This window comes from Nyctereutes procyonoides, unplaced genomic scaffold (genome assembly GCF_905146905.1).
Source record: "Nyctereutes procyonoides isolate TBG_1078 unplaced genomic scaffold, NYPRO_anot_genome, whole genome shotgun sequence".
Lineage (NCBI taxonomy): Eukaryota > Metazoa > Chordata > Mammalia > Carnivora > Canidae > Nyctereutes > Nyctereutes procyonoides.
The window spans coordinates 24,324,083-24,343,555 of record NW_026575139.1 but is presented as its reverse complement, the minus strand read 5'-3'; the positions used below and the strand labels follow the sequence as shown (position 1 = coordinate 24,343,555).

The following is a 19,473-nucleotide window of genomic DNA, read 5'->3' as shown; positions in this document are numbered from 1 at the left end:
ATATAGGGAATCCCTGGGTGGCTCAGCGGTTTAGCGTCTGCCTTTGGCCCAGGGCACGATCCTGGAGTCCCGGGATCGAGTCCCACATCAGGCTCCCGGCAAGGAGCCTGCTTCTCCCTCCTCCTGTGTCTCTGCCTCTCTCTCTATGTCTATCATAAATAAATAAATAAATCTTAAAAAAAAATCTTGTATATAATAGAAAAAGAAACTACCCTTTAATACTATTACATGTAAAAATACCTATTTATTGAACTGTTTCTAACCCATTGGACAAAAGTCACACCAAATGTCAATTTGAAAAAGACAGATTTTCCCCAACAGAAGATGATCAGCCCTCACTACAGATGCCAGTAATAAACTGAAATAACTGTTCTAAATAAAAGAATCTCAAAACTATAGCATATATGTGTATGCACATACACACACACAATCCTTCCATAGCTTTCAATGGGAAAAAAAAAAAAAAAAAGTTTAAAGCCAATGGTTTCCCAGCTGCCAAGATATTCCTTGGTAAATTTTAGGCTTGAATTGTGATAGGCCTAGGACTCAATGCTGAACTCTTCAAATGATTTGTCTGGCCTTCTATAATCCAGTTGGGAAGACTGGCACCAAATACCCAATGAAAAATAATTGCATTTAATAAAATGAACTGTTAATTAGTATTAGCCCTCCTGAAAAATTACAATGAAAAAGTCACTGATAAGATTATTTGGAAGAGGCTGAAAAATCATAAATCATTTCAATTATTACCATTAAGCTTTCTTTCCTTTTGGGTGATGATTAGGACAATTGCTCACAACTGCTTTTCTCTCTCTACAATCTATTTCTAAAGGATAAATTGCCCTTAGGCAACAACTCATCTCATCCCCTAAACCTAATTCATCCTCTAATTTCCAAAATTAACAAGCATTCTAAATAATAAATGGTACTGGAGCTTATTAAAATATCATGATATAATCTAGTCTTAATTAAAATGTGGTTTTCAATTAAAAAATCAACAGTTGAAATTCCTAAATCCCTACAACAGGCTTTTTATTATGCACCTGAAGCAATGAAAAAATTTCCATATTCACTAAAATGATGAGTCAATACTTCCTGCTTCAATTTCATGTTGCAAAGTCTTTAAATCTGATACTACTTAGCCTGAGTTAGCCTCATTTTGTGAAAAGAACAGGGAAGGGTGGTATGGGATAAATTCCCTAGAAATCTCAACACAAAACACGTAATATAGTTCTGAAGCTGAAATCTTAGCAATAGAGTTCATCGTTTCAATCCATTCCTCTATTCAGAGAGGGCTTCCCTGACCAAATACTCTTTACCCTTCAGTCACTCTCTACCCACTACTGTTTGACTTTTCTTTTTTTTGTTTTGTTTTGTTGTTGTTGACTTTTCTTTATAGTACTTATCACTACCTGCAATTGTGTGCATTTTTTGAACTTGTCTTTGTTCCCCAGTATAGCTTAAGGACCTTGTCTGCTATTTATCCCCATTTCCCTACCTAGGTCTGGCATATACTAAATATTAAAATATTTATTGCATAAATAGGAGAATCAACAAAATCCTCAGAACTCTTCTCATTATAATATACTTTATCAGGTCACTGCAACGACATAAGACAGAGGAGTGAAACTAGCAATTCAATTTTCATTTAGTAGAGAAGAAAACAAGAGTACTAATATATTTGACCCATCCCCAGAATAATAAAGAACCACCTCAATTAGTCCAACAAATAATTCTATGAGATCTATCATCCCCATCTTATAGATCAGGGACTCAAGGACAAGAGTTAAGTAATTCCCTCAAGACCATACACCCTTTAAGTGGTGAAGCCGCTGAGATTTGAACTCAAATTTGTCTGACTCCAGATCCAGGTTCCTCCCAAAACACTTCTATTTAATAAGAACTGCTATTTAATGAGGTTAATATATTTAACTCAGTTACAACAATGTGTACACAATATATTAACCTTATGACACAATGATGAATGAGATCTTAATGACTGCACAAAGTAAGTACCATACTCTATCAAAAGTGCCATGTCAAATACGTTACAATGGAAACACACGGGTTTACAGGTAAACACCAGTCCAGATTAAGAGAACACTATATTCAAGGAACTGCATGGGGTTCAGTATGGTGAGAGTCAGGAGTGAGAGTAAAGAAGTGAAGAGGAAGAAAGAGTAGGAAAAAATGAGAGATAGGCTAGGACACTGCCAATTCATTTGTTCATTAACTCTTTATGTTGAAGTCTACTATGTACTATGTGCCAGGCACCGTATTAGAGACACAAATTTCAATGGTGAGACACAGTCTCTGTTCAACTACATTTACAAAAATCCTTATAAGAGAGAATGCCTTATTCAGAGTGACAATGAAACATCAAGTCCAGCTGGCTAGATTTTGCATGTCAGAAAGCCTCCAGCCCCCCATCCCCTTAACCTCAATCCAAATGCTGCTTGAACCAAAGGTGGACAGATGACCAAAGAGAAGACAATCAATCAATAGGCTATAAGAAAACTAGAATGTGACCTGGCATATAAAAAGAGCTAAACCAATCAGATTCTCTTACTAAAGAGGTGTACTTCAGAAGTAGAAATGACACACAAAGAGAATCCTCAAGCAGAGTCTGGGACACAAGTGATCAAAAGTTAAGAGAAAGTGATGAGATGCTACGAAAAAGGTTGCAAATTATGATAAGGGACTGGACTGAGCCCACAAGTATTCTGTGGCCTGTATATTAAATTTTTTTAAGATTTCATTTATTTATTCATGAGAAAGAGAGAGAAGCAGAGACACAGGCAGAGGAACAAGCAGGCTCCCTGTGGGGAGCCTGATGCAGGACTCGATCCCAGGACCCCTGATCACGACCTGAGCCAAAGGCAGATGTTCAACCACTGAGGTACCCAGTATATTAATTTTGTTTTAAATGACACCCTAGCTATGGTCTTTAAAATACTATTCCCCAGAAAATGGACCAGAACTCCTTGAAGGAATAGTTGCTTCCAGGTCAAGGGCTGGACATACAAAAGATGAGCACAGGATACCTTGTTCCACAAAACAGGAAGCTATCAAATCCTAATGGGATTGTGCCAAAAGGGTACAGGAGTCAAAGGGACATGTGAGTATAAAGAAACAACACAACTGATACAATGACTCTAAAAATGGAAATAACAAAAAAATGCTTTCAGTGTAATACTTAAAATAAAAACCTAGGGCACCTGGGTGGCTTAGTCAGTTAAGTGACCCACTCTTGAGATCAAGCCCTGTGTTAACCTCTGCCCTCAGTGGGTAATCTGTTTCTCTCCCTCTCCCTATCCCCTAGCTCATTCTCTAAATATAAATAAATCTTTTAAGAAAGATTTTATTTATTTATTTATTTATTTGAGAGAGAGTGCACGCTTGCATGCACACACACAGAGGGGAAAGGGAGAAGGCGGCTCCTCACTAAGTAAGAAGCCCAATGCAGGACTCGATTCCAGGATGCTGGGATCATGACCTGAGCCTGAGGCAGACACTTCACCAACTGAGCCACTCAGGTGTCACTAAATAAATCTTTTAAAAAAAAGAACAAAACCTTCTTTGGACTACACTGGAAATGACAAGGGCAACAATCTCTTACTCTGAAAATTGTCAAAAGAAAGACTGAATTTGGGCAGCCCGGGTGGCTCAGCGGTTTGGTGCCACCTTCAGCCCCATCGGGTCCCACGTCGGGCTCCCTGCATGGAACCTGCTTCTCCCTCTCCATCTCTCAAGAATAAATAAATAAAATCTTAAAAAAAAAAAAAAAGACTGAATTTTATGTTCATTCTATAAATTTTAGGGTAATCCAGTGGTCTTAAAAACTGATGAGGGCAGCCTGGGTGGCTCAGCGGTTTGGTGCCACCTTCAGCCCAGGGCCTGATCCTGGAGACCCAGGATGGAGTCCCATGTCGGGCTCCCTGCATGGAGCCTGCTTCTCCCTCTGCCTGTGTCTCTGCCTCTCTCTGTGTCCCTCATGAATAAATAAATTTAAAAAGAAAAATTTGATGGGGTCCTGGGTGGCTCAATTGGTTAAGTGGCTGCCTTCCGCTCAGGTCATGATCCCAGTTGAGCCCCATATCAAGCTTCCTGCTCAGTAGTCTGCTTCTCCCTCTCCCACTGCCCCTCTCCCCATGTTCGTGAGCATGCGCTCTCTCACACTCTCTTCCCTCATATTAGTAAATGAGATCTTTAAAAAACTTTTTTTTTAATTTGATGAATTCTTTAAGAATTCTAGCTAACAAAAAAAAAAAAAAAAGAATTCTAGCTAACGAGTACCTGAGTGGCTCAGTTAGTTAAGCATCTGCCTTCAGCTCAGGTCATGGTCTCTAGGTCCTAGGATCAAGCCCCACCTCAGGCACTCTGCTCAGCCTGAATATGAATTGAGTATACTAGTGGCATTATTGTTAGTTTTGCAAAATGTGATTATAGACACTTAACGCTGTGATTACACTCATATGTTTAAAGAGATTCATGCCGAAGTATGCAAGATTGAAATAGTATAATATTCGGGATTTACTTTAAAACAATTTAGCATAGGGACACCTGGGTGGCTCAGTGGGTTGGGTGTCTGCCTTTGGCTTGAGGCATGATCCCAGAGTCTTGGGATCGAGTCCCATATCGGGCTTCCTACATGGAGCCTGCTTCTCCCTCAGCCTATGTCTCTGCCTCTTTCTGTCTCATGAATGAATGGAATCTTTAAAAAATAGTAATAATAAAACAATTTAGCATAACATGTGAAGGGGGAGCCAGTTTCAATGAAAAAAGTATGGCAACATCTTGATAATTTCTGAATCTGGGTACTGCATTTACAGTGGACTGACTGTACACTTCTCTACTAAACTGCCAACAAACCAGGGGCACCTGGCTGGCTCGGTCAGTAGAGGATGTGACTCTTGATCTTAGAGTTCTAAGTTCAAGCCCCACGTGGGCAACAAAACCTACTTAAGAAAACACTGTGAACAAACCAATGCCAAAGCCAATTTGAATTAGTGATATTTAAAAATCAGTAGCTTTCACATCAAAATCTAGATTTCTAACTTCATATGAAAAATTAAATGTGGCAACAAGGCCTACATCAAGAGATGAGTACTGGCTACTCCAAATTAATAGTTTCTACTACTCCCAGTTATCCCCCATTAACCATCACTGCTGCTGTTTTTAATCCTATCTGGCCCAATTCATTCATTTATGTTGCCTCCTGGGCATTGGGATTAGGACCCCGAGTCGTTCAACTAAGCTGGCTAGAAGCATGAGAACAGAGTAGACCTGGGGAGCGCAACTGAGGGATAGCAAAATGCTAGTAAGTAGATGTACAGACTCCTGCTATTGAGGTCTCTCCAACAGCCTTGGAGACAGATGTAATTCTCACGAGGCCCTAAAGCTACACTATGTTTCCTGTGTAAGTACTTAGTAGAAGCAAGGCCATATGCCTGATATTCTGGAAAATATGAACATGAAAATTACTCTTGCCCTCGGGATACTAATAGTCTGATAAGATATAAGGACAAACAGCTACAATATAAGATGAAAATACGTGCGTTTAAGGTACTGTTCAGGGTAGCTCATATAAAATGCAAAGTGGGGAGTGACAAAGTATATAAAGCTTCAGAAGCAGATCATAAAGAGTCCTACAGAGCATGTTGGGAAATTTAAACTTTATCAGATGAGCAACACTGAGCCACTGAAGGGCTTCAAAATATAAATACAAATCAGAGGGGGCAACACTGGAGGTAAGAGCAGTCTCCCTCCTTGCTGAAATTCTCTTATTCTATGCACTACATCCCTTGAGGTGCTAGCAGCATGACCCCCAAAACGTTGCATCTAAGCCTCTATAATTACACAATCATAGCTTTCTTGGTCAGCCAGAAGCTTGGTACCTGAAGGAAATAAAAAAAGAAAAGGGTCGGGATCCCTGGGTGGCGCAGTGGTTTGGCACCTGCCTTTGGCCCGGGGCGCGATCCTGGAGACCCGGGATCGAATCCCACGTCAGGCTCCCGGTGCATGGAGCCTGCTTCTCCCTCTGACTGTGTCTCTGCCTCTCTCTCTCTCTCTCTGTGACAGTCATAAATAAAAAAAAAAAAAAAATTAAAAAAAAAATAAAAGAAAGGGTCACTGAACAACACCCCTAAAAACAGTTTATATCTCCCAAATAAAGTCTAAATAAATTGCATCTGTTACTACTTCTGGGTTTCAATATCTTAAACATAAATTATAGTCTTATCTACCTGAAGCTCTATTAAAAAGTAAAAATATTTTTTCCTATTTCGTCTAAGACCCATTTTTGTTAAAAAAAAAAAAACAAAAACAAAAAACAAAAGCAAGAGCTAACTGCGAATAAATAAAGCACAATCAAATCTTGACTGAGATCGTGTTACAGCATGTTTCAAAGATCTGGCTGGTCATCCTAAGGGGAAAATAGGGCCAAATTGGCATTATAGTAGCAGCTGTCACCACGCAAGAGGGTCGCTGAAATTTACATAAAAACAGGCCAGCTTCAGACTCTGGGGTACCATAAAAGAAAGTTATTACAAGGTGAGATCACCATTTTGCGATCGATTTTTATCATTCGCAGGAACGACAATAAGCAGGGAGAGTATAAAATTGCAGTGCTTTTCTTTCACCTTAATTAACTCCCGCACTAAGAATTCCAGCTCTGACATCAATTTATTCTACACCCCTCTGAGCCTCCGTGTGCTCACGTGCAACACGGAGCCAACAGTACCTACTTCACAGAGTAGGAACCAAACGGTATAAAGTGGCACATGACCTGACGCACAGCCAAGGCTCGACACAACAGGTTTTATTATTCACAATGAGCTTCAGCCGCACCACGATTTTCCTACAGTCACCAGTTTGTCTCAAGATGCCAATCCCCACCTACACTCAACACCCAAGGACTTCTTGGCGGAAACAAGCCACAGTTCAAGATACCGAAGGCCGAACCCCGTAGAGGGCGCCGAACCCCGTAGAGGGCACCGACCCCGCGGCCGCGCGGTCCTTCCGAGGGTTCCCCGGCCCGGCCCCGCCCCGCCCACGCCAACCGGCGGGGGCGAGGGGGCGGTCTCCACAGCGCGCCCTCAGCGCTGCCAGGAGGCCAGGCCGCCCTCCAGGCCTCCGCCCGCCCGCTCCCCTCCCCAACCTCAGCCTCCCCTCGTCGGCGCCTACGGGCTTCCCGGCCCGCGCCGCCCGCTGCCGCACCTTGAGGTGGGTGCGCAGGCCGCCAGCGCCCCCAGACTGGTCGGTGATCTCGTACGCGCCCGTCACCAGCAGGTCCTTGTGGATCTCCTCTCGGAGGCACTTGCGGGAGTTAACGGGCAGATGGAAGGAGATGGCAAGCACCGAGGCGGGGCCGAACAGCAATAAAAGCAGCAGCGCTGACGGGCAAGGGCCACGCTGAGCTTGTGGGCCAGACAAACCAGACATGGTGCCGGAGACTGTTCACCTCCTCGGGCCTCGACCGCGCCGGAACCGGGAGGGCCCACGTGACTCACCTCTGACCTAATGCCGTGGGCGCCATTTTGGAGACTGGCAAATGGTGGTGGGGAAGGATAGATGGTAACTCTTTTGAAAGGGAAGAAAGGATACGATACCACGTAGTAGCCACAAGTTAAAGTGCTTAAATAAGACTTTCTAGCAGTTAACCGCAGACGCTTTATTTTTGTCAAGCTTAGTGATTGCTCACCCGGCCGTAGCAAGTATGGGCAGCCCCGGAAGTAATTCTCCTTTAACGTCCGGAAGTAGTACCGGAGAGTTTTTAAGGTCGGTGATACCATAGCAACGAAGCCCCAATAGGAAACAGCCACAAGGCCCTTCTTTGGGCCCACCCACCAGCGGCTCAGGCGCTCCAGGCGAGGCAGAGGTGCAGTCCCAGCGCCTTGCAGCTTCAGTGACATCTGGGACATTGAGCACTTAAGGAAACTTTGAGAGATTGAGGGGAGAGATTCCAATTTGGCTATTAGGAGAGCAGTGCCAGTATCTCAGATTAGGTGTAGGGTCACCTGGTGAATGTGGGCTAGGCGGCGTCCAGTTAGTTCATGCACCTGAGCAGTTTTGGGCTGGAGGGATGGCTCTCTGAATGTGCATCTTGTTTGGTAAACCTTAGGTGCCTACTATGTTAGGTAATATTCAAACTAAATTTGGGTTCTGTATTTTTTTTAAGATTTTATTTTTAAATAATTTCTACGTCCAGAGTGGCGCTGGAACCCACAACTCTGAGGTCAGGGGTTACATGCTCCACCCACTGAGCCAGGCAGGTGCCCCTGTATTTTGCATTCAAATTGAATAAAACACAAAGATTTAGTTCCGTCTGAGAGATGGAGCTAATGCAGTTGACCAAATAAGCGCTGTCAATTATTTGTGTGTTTTAAATGCATAAACACCTTAGGGATCAAATAGGCTAGTCTGTAGTAAGTAAATTTACACCATAATCATTCATGTGTTCCTTTAACAAATATTCATTGAGTACCTACTATGTGCTGGACATTATACTATCCATGAATACCAACATGTATTGATTTAACAAATCACTATCGCTATCAAATATTCAGGGCTGAAGAAAATGTGAAAATGAAAAAGGAATAGCCTATGTTTAGAATCATCTACTTTGGGGATCCCTGGGTGGCGCAGCGGTTTGGCGCCTGCCTCTGGCCCAGGGCACGATCCTGGAGACCCGGGATCGAATCCCACATCGGGCTTCCGGTGCATGGAGCCTGCTTCTCCCTCTGCCTGTGTCTCTGCCTCTCTCTCTCTCTGTGACTATCATAAATAAATAAAAAATCAAAAAAAATTTTAGAATCATCTACTTTGATTAGTGTTCATTGAGCATTTACAGAAATAGCAAGAAGATGGACTATCTGCTTTTAGCAATTTAAATGATTGTTCAGTATTTAATCACTCCTTTCAGTCCACCTGAAACTGGAACTGAAGTCCCACAAGCAAAACAAAAACAAACATAAAGGAGCTGTAAAGCATTTTAAAATTTGGCAAATGTCATATAATAATTATTTTATGAGGTGTCCATTTAGAAACATTTAGTTTGATTATTTTATCCCTGATCTAAGATAAGATTGCTAATCTACTACTCAGTATATCCTGATAATTTGCATTGGCCTTTTCCCTGCCTGTGCTGACCATTAACCAAAGATTTGCAGCCCATAAAATCCTGGGTGTGTGTGTGTGTGTGTGTGTGTGTGTGTGTGTGTGTGTGTGTGTGTTTTAATTCTATCTTACATTTATATAATAACTTACATGTTTTTAAATATCTTCACATAATTACCTCACTTGACATTTTCAAACACCATAGGCTGGGCAAGTCTGTTCATTTTATAGATCAGGGAAACTGAAGTTCTGAGAGGCCAAAGAGCTTTTATACCCCAAATCCCATTGTATAAATGTGACACAGTCTGGGCGCCTGGGTGGCTCAGTTGATTAAGCATCTGACTTCAGCTCAGGTCTTGATGGGATGGAGCCCAGAGTTTGGCTCCATGCTCAGCAGGGGGTCTGCTTGTCCCTCTCCTGCTGTGCCTCCCCCTGCTTGTGCTGGCTCTGGCTCTGTCTCAAATAAATAAATAATCTTTAAAAAAAAAATGACAAAGTGAGTCTTGAGAGCCTGTGCCTTCTTCAGGAAGGTGCTATTATTTATTATTTTACAGATAAAGAAACTGAGACTTCGAGAAATTGATTTACTGTCCTAAGTCTCATCCCACATGTGCTTTCTTGTCCTATATTCTCATTTATCCTGCCTCCACCTATTTCCTGTTCCCATTCTCTCCTTCATATTTTTCCCATATTTTTAGCACTCACCACTGTTGTTTCTTCTTCTTCTTCTTCTTCTTCTTCTTCTTCTTCTTCTTCTCTTCTTTTTAGAGACACAGAGAGAGAGAAACAGGCAGAGGGAGAAGCAGGCTCCATGCAGGGAGCCCGACATGGGACTCGATCCTGGGTCTCCAGGATCAGGCCCTGGGCTGAAGGCGGCGCTAAACCGCTAAGCCACTGAGGCTGCCCTCACCACTATTTCATACAGGATACGTTTTACTTATTTATTAACCTGTGTCCCTAGTTAGGATATCTTTTTTGTGACAGGCAGAGATTTTTGTCTATTTTGTTCACTGCTTTATCTTCTGAATCTAAAATAGGGCCTGGCCTATAATAAATAATGGCTCAGTAAATGCAAGATTGATTCCTTAGCTCCTAGCCTAAGGACTAATGGCAAATTCTTTCCATGATTCCTTAGCTGTTTTCACACTAATTTATTTAATCCATACTGTATCTAGAGTGTAGGTGTGATTTCAGTTTTACCAAGAAAATGGGTATCTTTTTATTAATTAAAAAATGTGTTATTGTCTCTATATAAAAACATAGAGGGGCACCTGAGTGGCTCAGTGGTTGAGCATCTGCCTTTGGCTCAGGTCATGATTGTGGGGTCCTGGGATCAAATCCCGCATTAGGCTCCCTGCAGGAAGCCTGCTTCTCCCTCTGCCTGTGTTTCTGCCTCTCTCTCTGTGTGTCTCTCATGAATAAATAAATAAAATCTTAAAAAAAAAAGCATAGAAAAAAGAATCCAAAACTGTTCTCCCCTCTGTACTGTGGACTTAGAGGGTGGAGGAGATACTCCTGGGGAGCCCAGACTTCAACTTCTGCATCTATGTTAAAGAAGTGTTATTTTACATCTGTTGTGGGGAGTAGAGATCAAATGGAAAGTGTCCCACAACCAGAAAAAAATGTTTCTTCTTAGCCTCACGGTCTCTGCCATCCCATCAGCCTGAAACTTCCCCAGCCAGACTCAGGTTCCCAAGATTCCTGAGGCTCCCCAGGCCTCTGGAGGTGAACAGATGTCACTAGGAAACACTTTTTACCTAGATTTTCCCTTAGCCACAGGTTTCTCAACCCTTCACCAATATGAGAGGGAGCAGTTTAAAACACACCTCACCCCAGACACTGAATCAGAAGCTCTTGTTAATCTGCATTTGGGGGCGCCTGGTAGCTCAGTTGGTTAAGTGTCTGCCTTCAGCTCAGGTCATGAGGATTGAGGGCCTGGGATTGAGCCTTGAGCCCTCCAAGCCCTCCACAGTCTCTGCAGTCTCACAGTCTCTGGCTCCCTGCTCAGTGGGGAGCCTGCTTCTCCCTCTCCCTCTTCCTGCTGCTCCCCCTGCTTGTGCTCTCTGTCTCTCTGTCAAATAAATAATTTTTTTTAAATCTGCATTTATAATAAACTTGCTGGGCCATTCTGTGGCCAGTGCTTCCGTCTTCTGCCTTCTCCAGGCCTCCTTAACTGGCCTAATCCCCCAGTGTGGCTTAGGGCTCCTCGCTCCAATGCAGAAGCAGTCAAGAATTCCTAACTCAATGTCTCTGCCCATTCGTGTGTACAGTCCCACTCACAGTGTGTTTTTTTTTTTTTTCACAGTGTGTATTTAAACAGCTAAAACAAGATGGGTTCTGTGAAGATACAAAAGACTCTTTTGGAGAGCAATTTGGCAATATTTGTCATGTGTCATACTCTTTGACCCAGAGAGTGATTCCAAGGATTACTATGGGTCCTCTAATTTCTACTGTCCCCCTGGACCTGTTCCTAGAACCTTTGTGCTGCACTTGGGGGTGATCTCATCCAGTCCCATGACTTTAAATGTATCCATAGGCCGATAATTCCCAAATGTGGATTGCCAGCCCTGACCTCTCCTCTCAACTCCAGAATCTATATCAGGCTCCCTACTTGACATCTCCAAATTGGATGACTAATAGGCAACTCACTTAACTCTTAATTTCCCCTCTCCCCCCACTCCCAAATCTGCTTCTTCCCCATCTCAGTAAATGGCACCACCTTCTACTTCTTCACTGAGGCCATCCTTGTTTCCTCTTTCTCTTACCCCCTCCCCACACTGAGCATCAGCATGTCCTACCCATTCTGTGTCCTAAATATATGACAATCAGTTTCTACTTCTCTCTAAGCCAAGGTTTGGCAAACTACTGCCCAGCTAGACAGGTCAATCCAACATGCAAATTCCTGTTCTTGTACCACCCAAGAAAGCATGAGGCTCACAAAACCTAAAATGTTTATTATGTGATCCCTTACAGAGTTTGCTTCTCTCACCTAGGCAAGAAAACAGCCTCTCTACTGTTGTCTCTACTTCTATTCTTGCCCCCACTGTGCTCCTTAATACATTTTTAGTGATTTTTCAAAAAAAAAATGTAGATCAGATCAATCAGAATAAAGCCCATATACCTTATCACAGCCCAAAAGGCCACTGTGGTCTGGCTCCTGCCTACCTTTCTAATCTCATTTTATCCAGTGATCACTCCCTCCCACCACCCAACCACTCTCATATCTATAGTCACATGGCAGCAAGGACTTTGTACCTACTGTCTACCTAGAGTGCTTTCTCCCAGATATTGTCCCAGGGACTCTGGACTCTGCAGGCTGCTCTTCATCATTCAGGTCCCAACTCCAATGTCTTCTCATAGAGAGCCCACCCTGCATAAGTAACACTGTCCCCAGCTTATTTACTGTCCCATGATCAAGTTTTATTATCTATAAAGCACACATTGCTATTTAAGAGTATCTTGATATTTTCTTTTCTTATTTATTATCACCTAGCCCTACAAGCATTTTATCTCTAAGAAAGCAAGGTCTTTGTGTTTGATATATCCCAAGGCCAGGTACAATATACTGTGTATACTGGGTGCTCAACAAATACTTGGTGAATGGGGATCCCTGGGTGGCGCAGCGGTTTGGCGCCTGCCTTTGGCCCGGGGCGCGATCCTGGAGACCCGGGATCGAATCCCACGTCAGGCTCCCGGTGCATGGAGCCTGCTTCTCCCTCTGCCTGTGTCTCTGCCTCTCCCTCTCTCTCTCTGTGACTATCATAAATAAATAAAAGTTTAAAAAAAAATACTTGGTGAATGAATGAGTGAATGAATGAATACAACATGAAATAAAGCACTTAGCTCATCAACATAGAGCAATTGCTCAATAAATGTTAGTTCCTCTAGTGTTTTAATTGCTGTTTTTCATATGGAGAAGCTGAGGTCCAAAACTATTAAGTGACTTGCCTCAAGCCATCCAATGAGTCAGTGTTGGAGTTGAGAATAGAAATGAGAGTTCCTCACTGCACACCAATTTTCAGACAATTGTCTGAAACCAGTTTTCAGTTTTCATTACATTTGATAAGACATGGCACTTTTTATTTAGTTCCTATTGAGAAGTTTTTAGATTCCTTTTCTCTATCCTCACTTATATTCATAATACAACTTTTGTGCTTGAATGAATTTAAGTCTTCCAGAATGTCCCTGAAGATGTCAATAGTTGATGTGAAACCAGTAGCATCTATTAGCAACTCCTCTCAAGTCACTTACTTGAAAAAAAAAAAAAAAGATTTATCTTCCTCTCTAGATTCTCATGATGCTGAATTTTTACCTTCCTAGGTGGGAAACAAGAACCCCTCACCAACTGTCCATGAAAATTAATGCCCTTCATCAATATTGTCTATAGAACATGCCAAGATAAACTATCAGGATCCTGCTGTCCATGTTACAGCCTATAAATCCTGATTGCCAGGATCAATATTTTAATAATATATGTGTCTAATTATATATGTGATCTGAGAGCACTAAGAAGTCTGGATTTAACAAAAGAAATTATTAGGAAGAATTTTAGGGATGATGTAAATAAAGGATATAAAATGTATCCACAAAGAGTAAGTTTCAGAAAGCTTAAAAGCCATCACATGAACCATCACCAATACCCACATACTTTGAGAGCAAACCAAAGTTGAAAAGGCCAACTCTGGGAGTTGAAGATAGGAGGCATCTCCTCTGCCCCATAAGCACTGTTTTTTATGGAGAACACCAGCCTTAGAACCCAGTGCTGAGAGATGAAGTCCTGGTGTCCTGGAAGGCAAAATCTCAAGGCAGGAATGAGATAAAAAGAAATCCATTGGACCAGTTGGAATGTAAGAACCAAGAGAGAGAGAAAAAGAGCTGTGAAGATGGGACCCTAGGAGAGAAGGAATAGGGTCAAGGAGGTAAGATGGGGACTGCAGAGGCCCCTTGTTTACCTTATGTCTATAGCCACATTTGCTACAAAGAAGAAAAAAAGTATTGAGAAAGAAAGAAGAAATGGGAAAATTACTCAGTGCTTTGTGAAGTAGCCCCAGGGTTGAGACCCTCCAGAGGATTAACAGAGAGCCAAATGCATCTACCCCCAAACATTAGCTACATTCTGCATCTCGACAAAGCCATCCTTGAAGCTTGTCCATATGCAGATCCTCAGTGGGTTTGGGATTGTTTCAAAAGTACTCTAAGATCTTAAAGCTGGGTGACCTGGATCTTAAAGCTAGTGACACTGTTTCTAGGCTTCTTTTTTGATATTGAGAATGTTTTGGGTTTTCTCCCCAATGTCTTTTCTGATAGGCTACTAAGCAGTCAACATCTCGTGTCCACCATCATTAGCTGTCTCTGAAATCCATCAAAACCCATTCAAAGTCAACAAAAGCTCCAACTTGTAAGAGACATGGGCCATGCAGATGGGACAGAGCACCAACTGCAGGAACCTTGATAATGCCCATATGACTTCCCCATCATTACTTAATTTGAATCACCTCTGCACCCTAGAATCATAAAAATAGCTTTTTAAAAACTGCCAATGCCTAGGACCCACCTAGAACCCACCCTACACCTCTGAAAACAGAACATCGGGGTATAATTCCTAGGAATAACGTTATTTCAGTGGTTCCCTGACTTTACTGACTGCTGGAATCATCTGAAGATATTTTAAAAATGCTGATGCCAGACTCTCACCATCAGACAGTCTGATGTAAATGGTATGGGGTGTAGCCTGGGCATTGGGATTTTTAAAAACTTCTTTGGGACCCAACATGCATCCAGGATTGAAAAGTAATGCTCCACCTTAACCCTTTCTAACCACATTCCTGTTTTCAACACCTAGCCTTTCAGTGGCTTTTAAGCAGTGTGCTCTCAATATTTCTTGGTTTGATTTCTCCTGCTGAAGTCCTGCTGTCTTTTCTCCTAGAATACAACATGAAATTAGTCCTCTGGTAAGTAGAGTACCTGGAACACCAGCTTGGGGAAAAAGTTCATTCCTTGGTGGCCACAGTCTACCAGCTCAAGTGTTATAGAGAGGAAGGAATGAGAAGCAAGGGCTTCAGATGAGGAGGAAGCTCTCTGCAGGCACATGAGGGAGTCTTTTTCTTCTCCCTTGCAGAAAGTCATTGTGGCACGTGGACAAGGAAGTATTAATAACTTTTCTAAAGAGGTACTTCTCCAAGATTTGGTGTTTCACAGACCACAGCCAGTGCTCTCAGTTCTACAGATGGCCAACTTCTGCATTTCAGATAGCAGCTTCCAAAGATAGCTCAACTTGCATCCCTAAAGCAGAAGACCCAGCTATGGGGAAGGGAACCATCAGAAGAATCTCTAAGCCAGAGGTCAAACACCACCACCCACATGTTGGTCAGGGGCAAGAAGACCCACCACCAAGCAAAATCATTGCAGGTAATTGAGACTTTTGAAGTAAAATTAAAGTAACAATACAGCATTATAAGAACCAGGGCTTCATGGCAAGCCCACAGTGACAGCCATGGACTGAACATCCCACAAGAGATATATTTTCTAGATGGGGTCCTGGCTCTGCCCTGCTACCACTTACTGGGTAAACTTGGGCTGGAAATTATGCTTTCTAGGTGTGACTTCCTCTTTTGTAAAATGTGAAGCCAAAAGACTGAGCCTTTCTTTGACTTCTTATAAGTCTGTCCAAGGAGAAATGGAGAAGTCACAAGCTTGCAAAGGTGATGCCACCATGTCATTAACAGGTGTGCTCCACTACTCTCCTTTAGGGCCTGCTGTCCTGGCTGGGGATCCAGCAAGCAAGGCTGAGCTGTCTGCAGGCTGTGACTTCCACAGCTCAGTGACAAATCAAAAAGACCTCTCCAGGATGAATGGTATACGTAGGATAAAAGCATGTGTTAGATTCCTAGCGCTGCCATAACAAACTGGAAGGCTAAAACAAGAGAAATGTACTGTGTCACACTCTGGAAGCCAGAAGTCTGAAATCAAGTTATCAGCAGGAACATACTCCATCTGAAGACTCTAGAGGAGAATCCTTCCTCATCTCTCCTGGCTCCTGGTTGCTCCATGCATTCCTTCACTTGTGGCTGCATAACCCCCATCTCTGCCTTTGTCTTTGCATAGACTTCTCTCTGTGTCTTTCCTCTGTCTGTCTCTTATAAGGACACTTGTCTTTGGATTTAGGATCTGCCCAGATAATTCAGGATGGTCTCACGTCAAGATCCTTAACTTGCAAAGACCCTTCTTCCAAAAAAGTTCACATTTATAGATTCCAGGGGTTAGGACTTCAACATATCTTTTGGGGGACACAATTTAAAGCAATACAGCCTCCAAATAGAGAAGGGTAGAAAGGTGTACAAAATCCTACCCATGCTTAAATCTCAGGTCATCATCTTGCAATGTATACAAATACTGAATCATTATGTTGTGCATCTAAAACTAACATAATGTTATATATCAATTATACCTCAATTAAAAAAAAACAGCCTAGGTTAAATGTCATCTTATCCAGAAAACTTTGCCACTTCTCACCAGATATTATTATTGCCACTCAGATATTATCCCCACTGGGCCATCTAGTTATTCTTGCACTGTTCATACCTTTTCTTCCTACCTTAGACCACTTGCATCAGAATCACCTAGGGGCTAGTTAAGGAACACAAATTTCTGACCTCCTTGCTCCAGCCCCTATTACCATCCCTGCTACAAAACAGACTTTCTGGGCATGGGGTCCTGGCATGTGCATTTTAGGTCATCTCCTGGGAGAGTCTGATGCCCCAGAGGTTTGAGAAGCCCCATGGTATGCCATGAACTCTATGACCTGTTCTTGACTGGGTCTCTAGATGTCTCACATTCATTTAAGCTGATGGGATGCACGAGTGTGGACCTGACGTCTGAATGCCTGAGTGCTGCTGCCCACTCCCTTTGTGACTTCAGGCTGTTTACCTAAACCTGTGCTTCTGCTTCCCTGTGTAAATGAAGATAAGCATAGTGCCTACTCATTAGGTTGTGGGGAGGATTACGTGAAGTAGAACATCTGCAATATAGAACGTATGTGTCTGGCATATAGGATGCACTCAGTGAACTTATGTTGTCATGAAACAGAACAGGTTGTCAGTGGCTTCTTTCTTTCACTGAATTCCAAGATCCCTCCTTCTCAGGAACAAACTCTGATCATCCCACCAACATCAATCACTCCTAATGTTTATTGAGCCTTTTTCTTTTCCATGCACTGTGCTGAGCTCAGCACATGCTTTATCTCATTTCACCTGCACAATGATGGCATTAAGGCAGTCGGTATTACTACTATCTCTCATTTTATGGCCAAGAAAACTGAGAACCAGATGGGTTAAGATATTTCCCCAAAGTCCCACAGTCAGTGAATGGTGAGGTGTGGATATAAAGTATCAGCTTGGGTCCCTGCTCCCACTGTTTCCCTGCACTTCTTACCCCACCCCACCCCATGCAGGGCATTCCCTGTACCCTCGTCAGGCCCAGCTATCTCTCTGAACCAGCTTCCTTTTTTTAAAAGATGTTAGTTATTTATTCATGAGAGACACAGAGAGAGCGAGGCAGAGATATAGGCAGAGGGAGAAGCAGGCTCCATGCAGGGAGCCCCATTTGGGACTCCATCCTAGGACTCCGGGATCACACCCTGAGCCAAAAGCACATGTTCAACCACTGAGCCACCCAGGCATCCCTCTGAACCAGCTTCCTAAACCTCCCCCACAGTTTCCCCACACCAAATCCCATCTGAGCCGTGCTTCCATGCTTTGCCTTCTTGGTATGGGGCCCTCCAAGAAAATGTCCTCTTCTCAGAGATATTGAATCAAGTCATGTTTCTCCTCCATCTTCCTGGAAGTTCCTTCAAATCTCACATCTATACCTAGGGTCTCCCAAACCTAAATCCCTCCCCTGCCTCTCACACACACAGCCACTTGGACTGGTTTCTCTGCAACCTCCACTACCCACTGGGAGCCTGCCTCCTTCTTCCTTCCTTGCTTCTGTAGCTCCTTCAAGTGGGAGAAATCTGTAGGCCTGGATGTCAGGGAAGCCAACAACCAGTCAACCTTGAAAATGTCCCTCCCATCTTCCCCTAAATCCCAGGTCTCTTGGCTACCCCTAGATCTTCCATCAGCCCTTGTTGGAGAGGGGCCTTCTACCCTGCCCCCCTCTGCTGCCCGCCCTCCCACTTCTTGTCTCTGGCCAAGGGCATGGGGCCACTATCAGGCACACAGGCCTTATCACTAGGTAAACACTTCCTCTTTCCCCAATACTGGTTCTCACACAATAAGTAATCAGGGTAAACTTCCTCTGACAATTTACTGAGCAAACACTCACTGTGCCTCTGCCCTATGCTAGGGCCTGTGGGGAACCCAAACCTGGTCTCCACCTTGAAGAGCCTTGAATCTGGTTGAGCTGAAGCACAGAACTATCAGATGCTCTGATGCTTTGTGGCCCAGTACACTTGGGTTCTAATCCCATTTCTGCTATTAGCTGTCTATGCCTTGGAACAAGTTACTTACCCTTTCCAATCTTGAGTGCCCTTAGCACTGAAATGGGACTAATACTGCCTAGGTATGCTGTGAAAGTGAACTAAGATAAGATTCCTAAAGGACCTGGCAGAGAGCCTGAGATAAAGACATTAGTTCCAGAGTTCCTGGGGGAGGTGGAGGGGGAAGGTCTGCCAAGAGCCTCAGGCTTCGTTCAGGTGGGGGAGGAATGTGGTTATAGGAGTGGCTACCTCCAGGGATTGAATTCTGCCTTGAAAGCAAATATTGGGAAGAATGGCTTCTTTCTCCCACACTCTAGTGAGTTTTAGGAGTAGATGTGGTGCCATCTTTCAGGTGTAAATTGAGTGGTCCCCGCATATGACAGGGTCCTCAACTTAGTCAACGAGAACCATTAGCGACTTGAGTGTTGAGAACACAAAATGTATAAATACGTTTTGTGTGTATGTATGTTAGGTTAGGCATCTGCCTTTGGCTCAGGTCATGATCTCGGGGGCCCTGGGATTGAATCCAGTGTTGGACTCCTTGCTCAGTAGGGTGTCTGTTTCTCTCTCTGCTTCCCCCCACCCTATGTTCTCTCTCTCCCTCTCAAATACAATCTTAACAACAACAACAACAACTAACCCCTTGGTTTAACTAACGGGAGCTGTGAGGGTGAGTGGGTGGGGAGGGGCTAGTTACAACATGTTCCTATGCAACAGCAAGAGAACCTTACAGGATAAACTGATTTCCTATGTAAGTGCTAACTGTAGGCCATAAGGGGCACAGCCTAAAATGAGAAATCGCTGAAGGCCTTGAGTAGTTGGGAAATTTCTCACCGTTGAGAGTGCATGCAGTGTCCAGGCCAAGCAACCAGCCATACAAT

At 43.3% G+C, this 19,473-nt stretch overlaps 1 protein-coding gene across 1 annotated transcript in view; it reads right to left on the bottom strand.

The window, feature by feature from the left end:
• The window catches only part of TMED10 (transmembrane p24 trafficking protein 10), a 34,050-nt gene extending 26,551 nt beyond the window's left edge, over positions 1-7,499 (bottom strand). Inside the window, exon 1 of the mRNA XM_055304390.1 lies at positions 7,219-7,499. Within this exon, the coding sequence (XP_055160365.1) occupies positions 7,219-7,443 (225 nt within the window). The 5' untranslated portion in view covers positions 7,444-7,499. The remainder of the gene's footprint in view (positions 1-7,218) is intronic.
• Between the last annotated feature and the right edge of the window lie 11,974 nt (positions 7,500-19,473).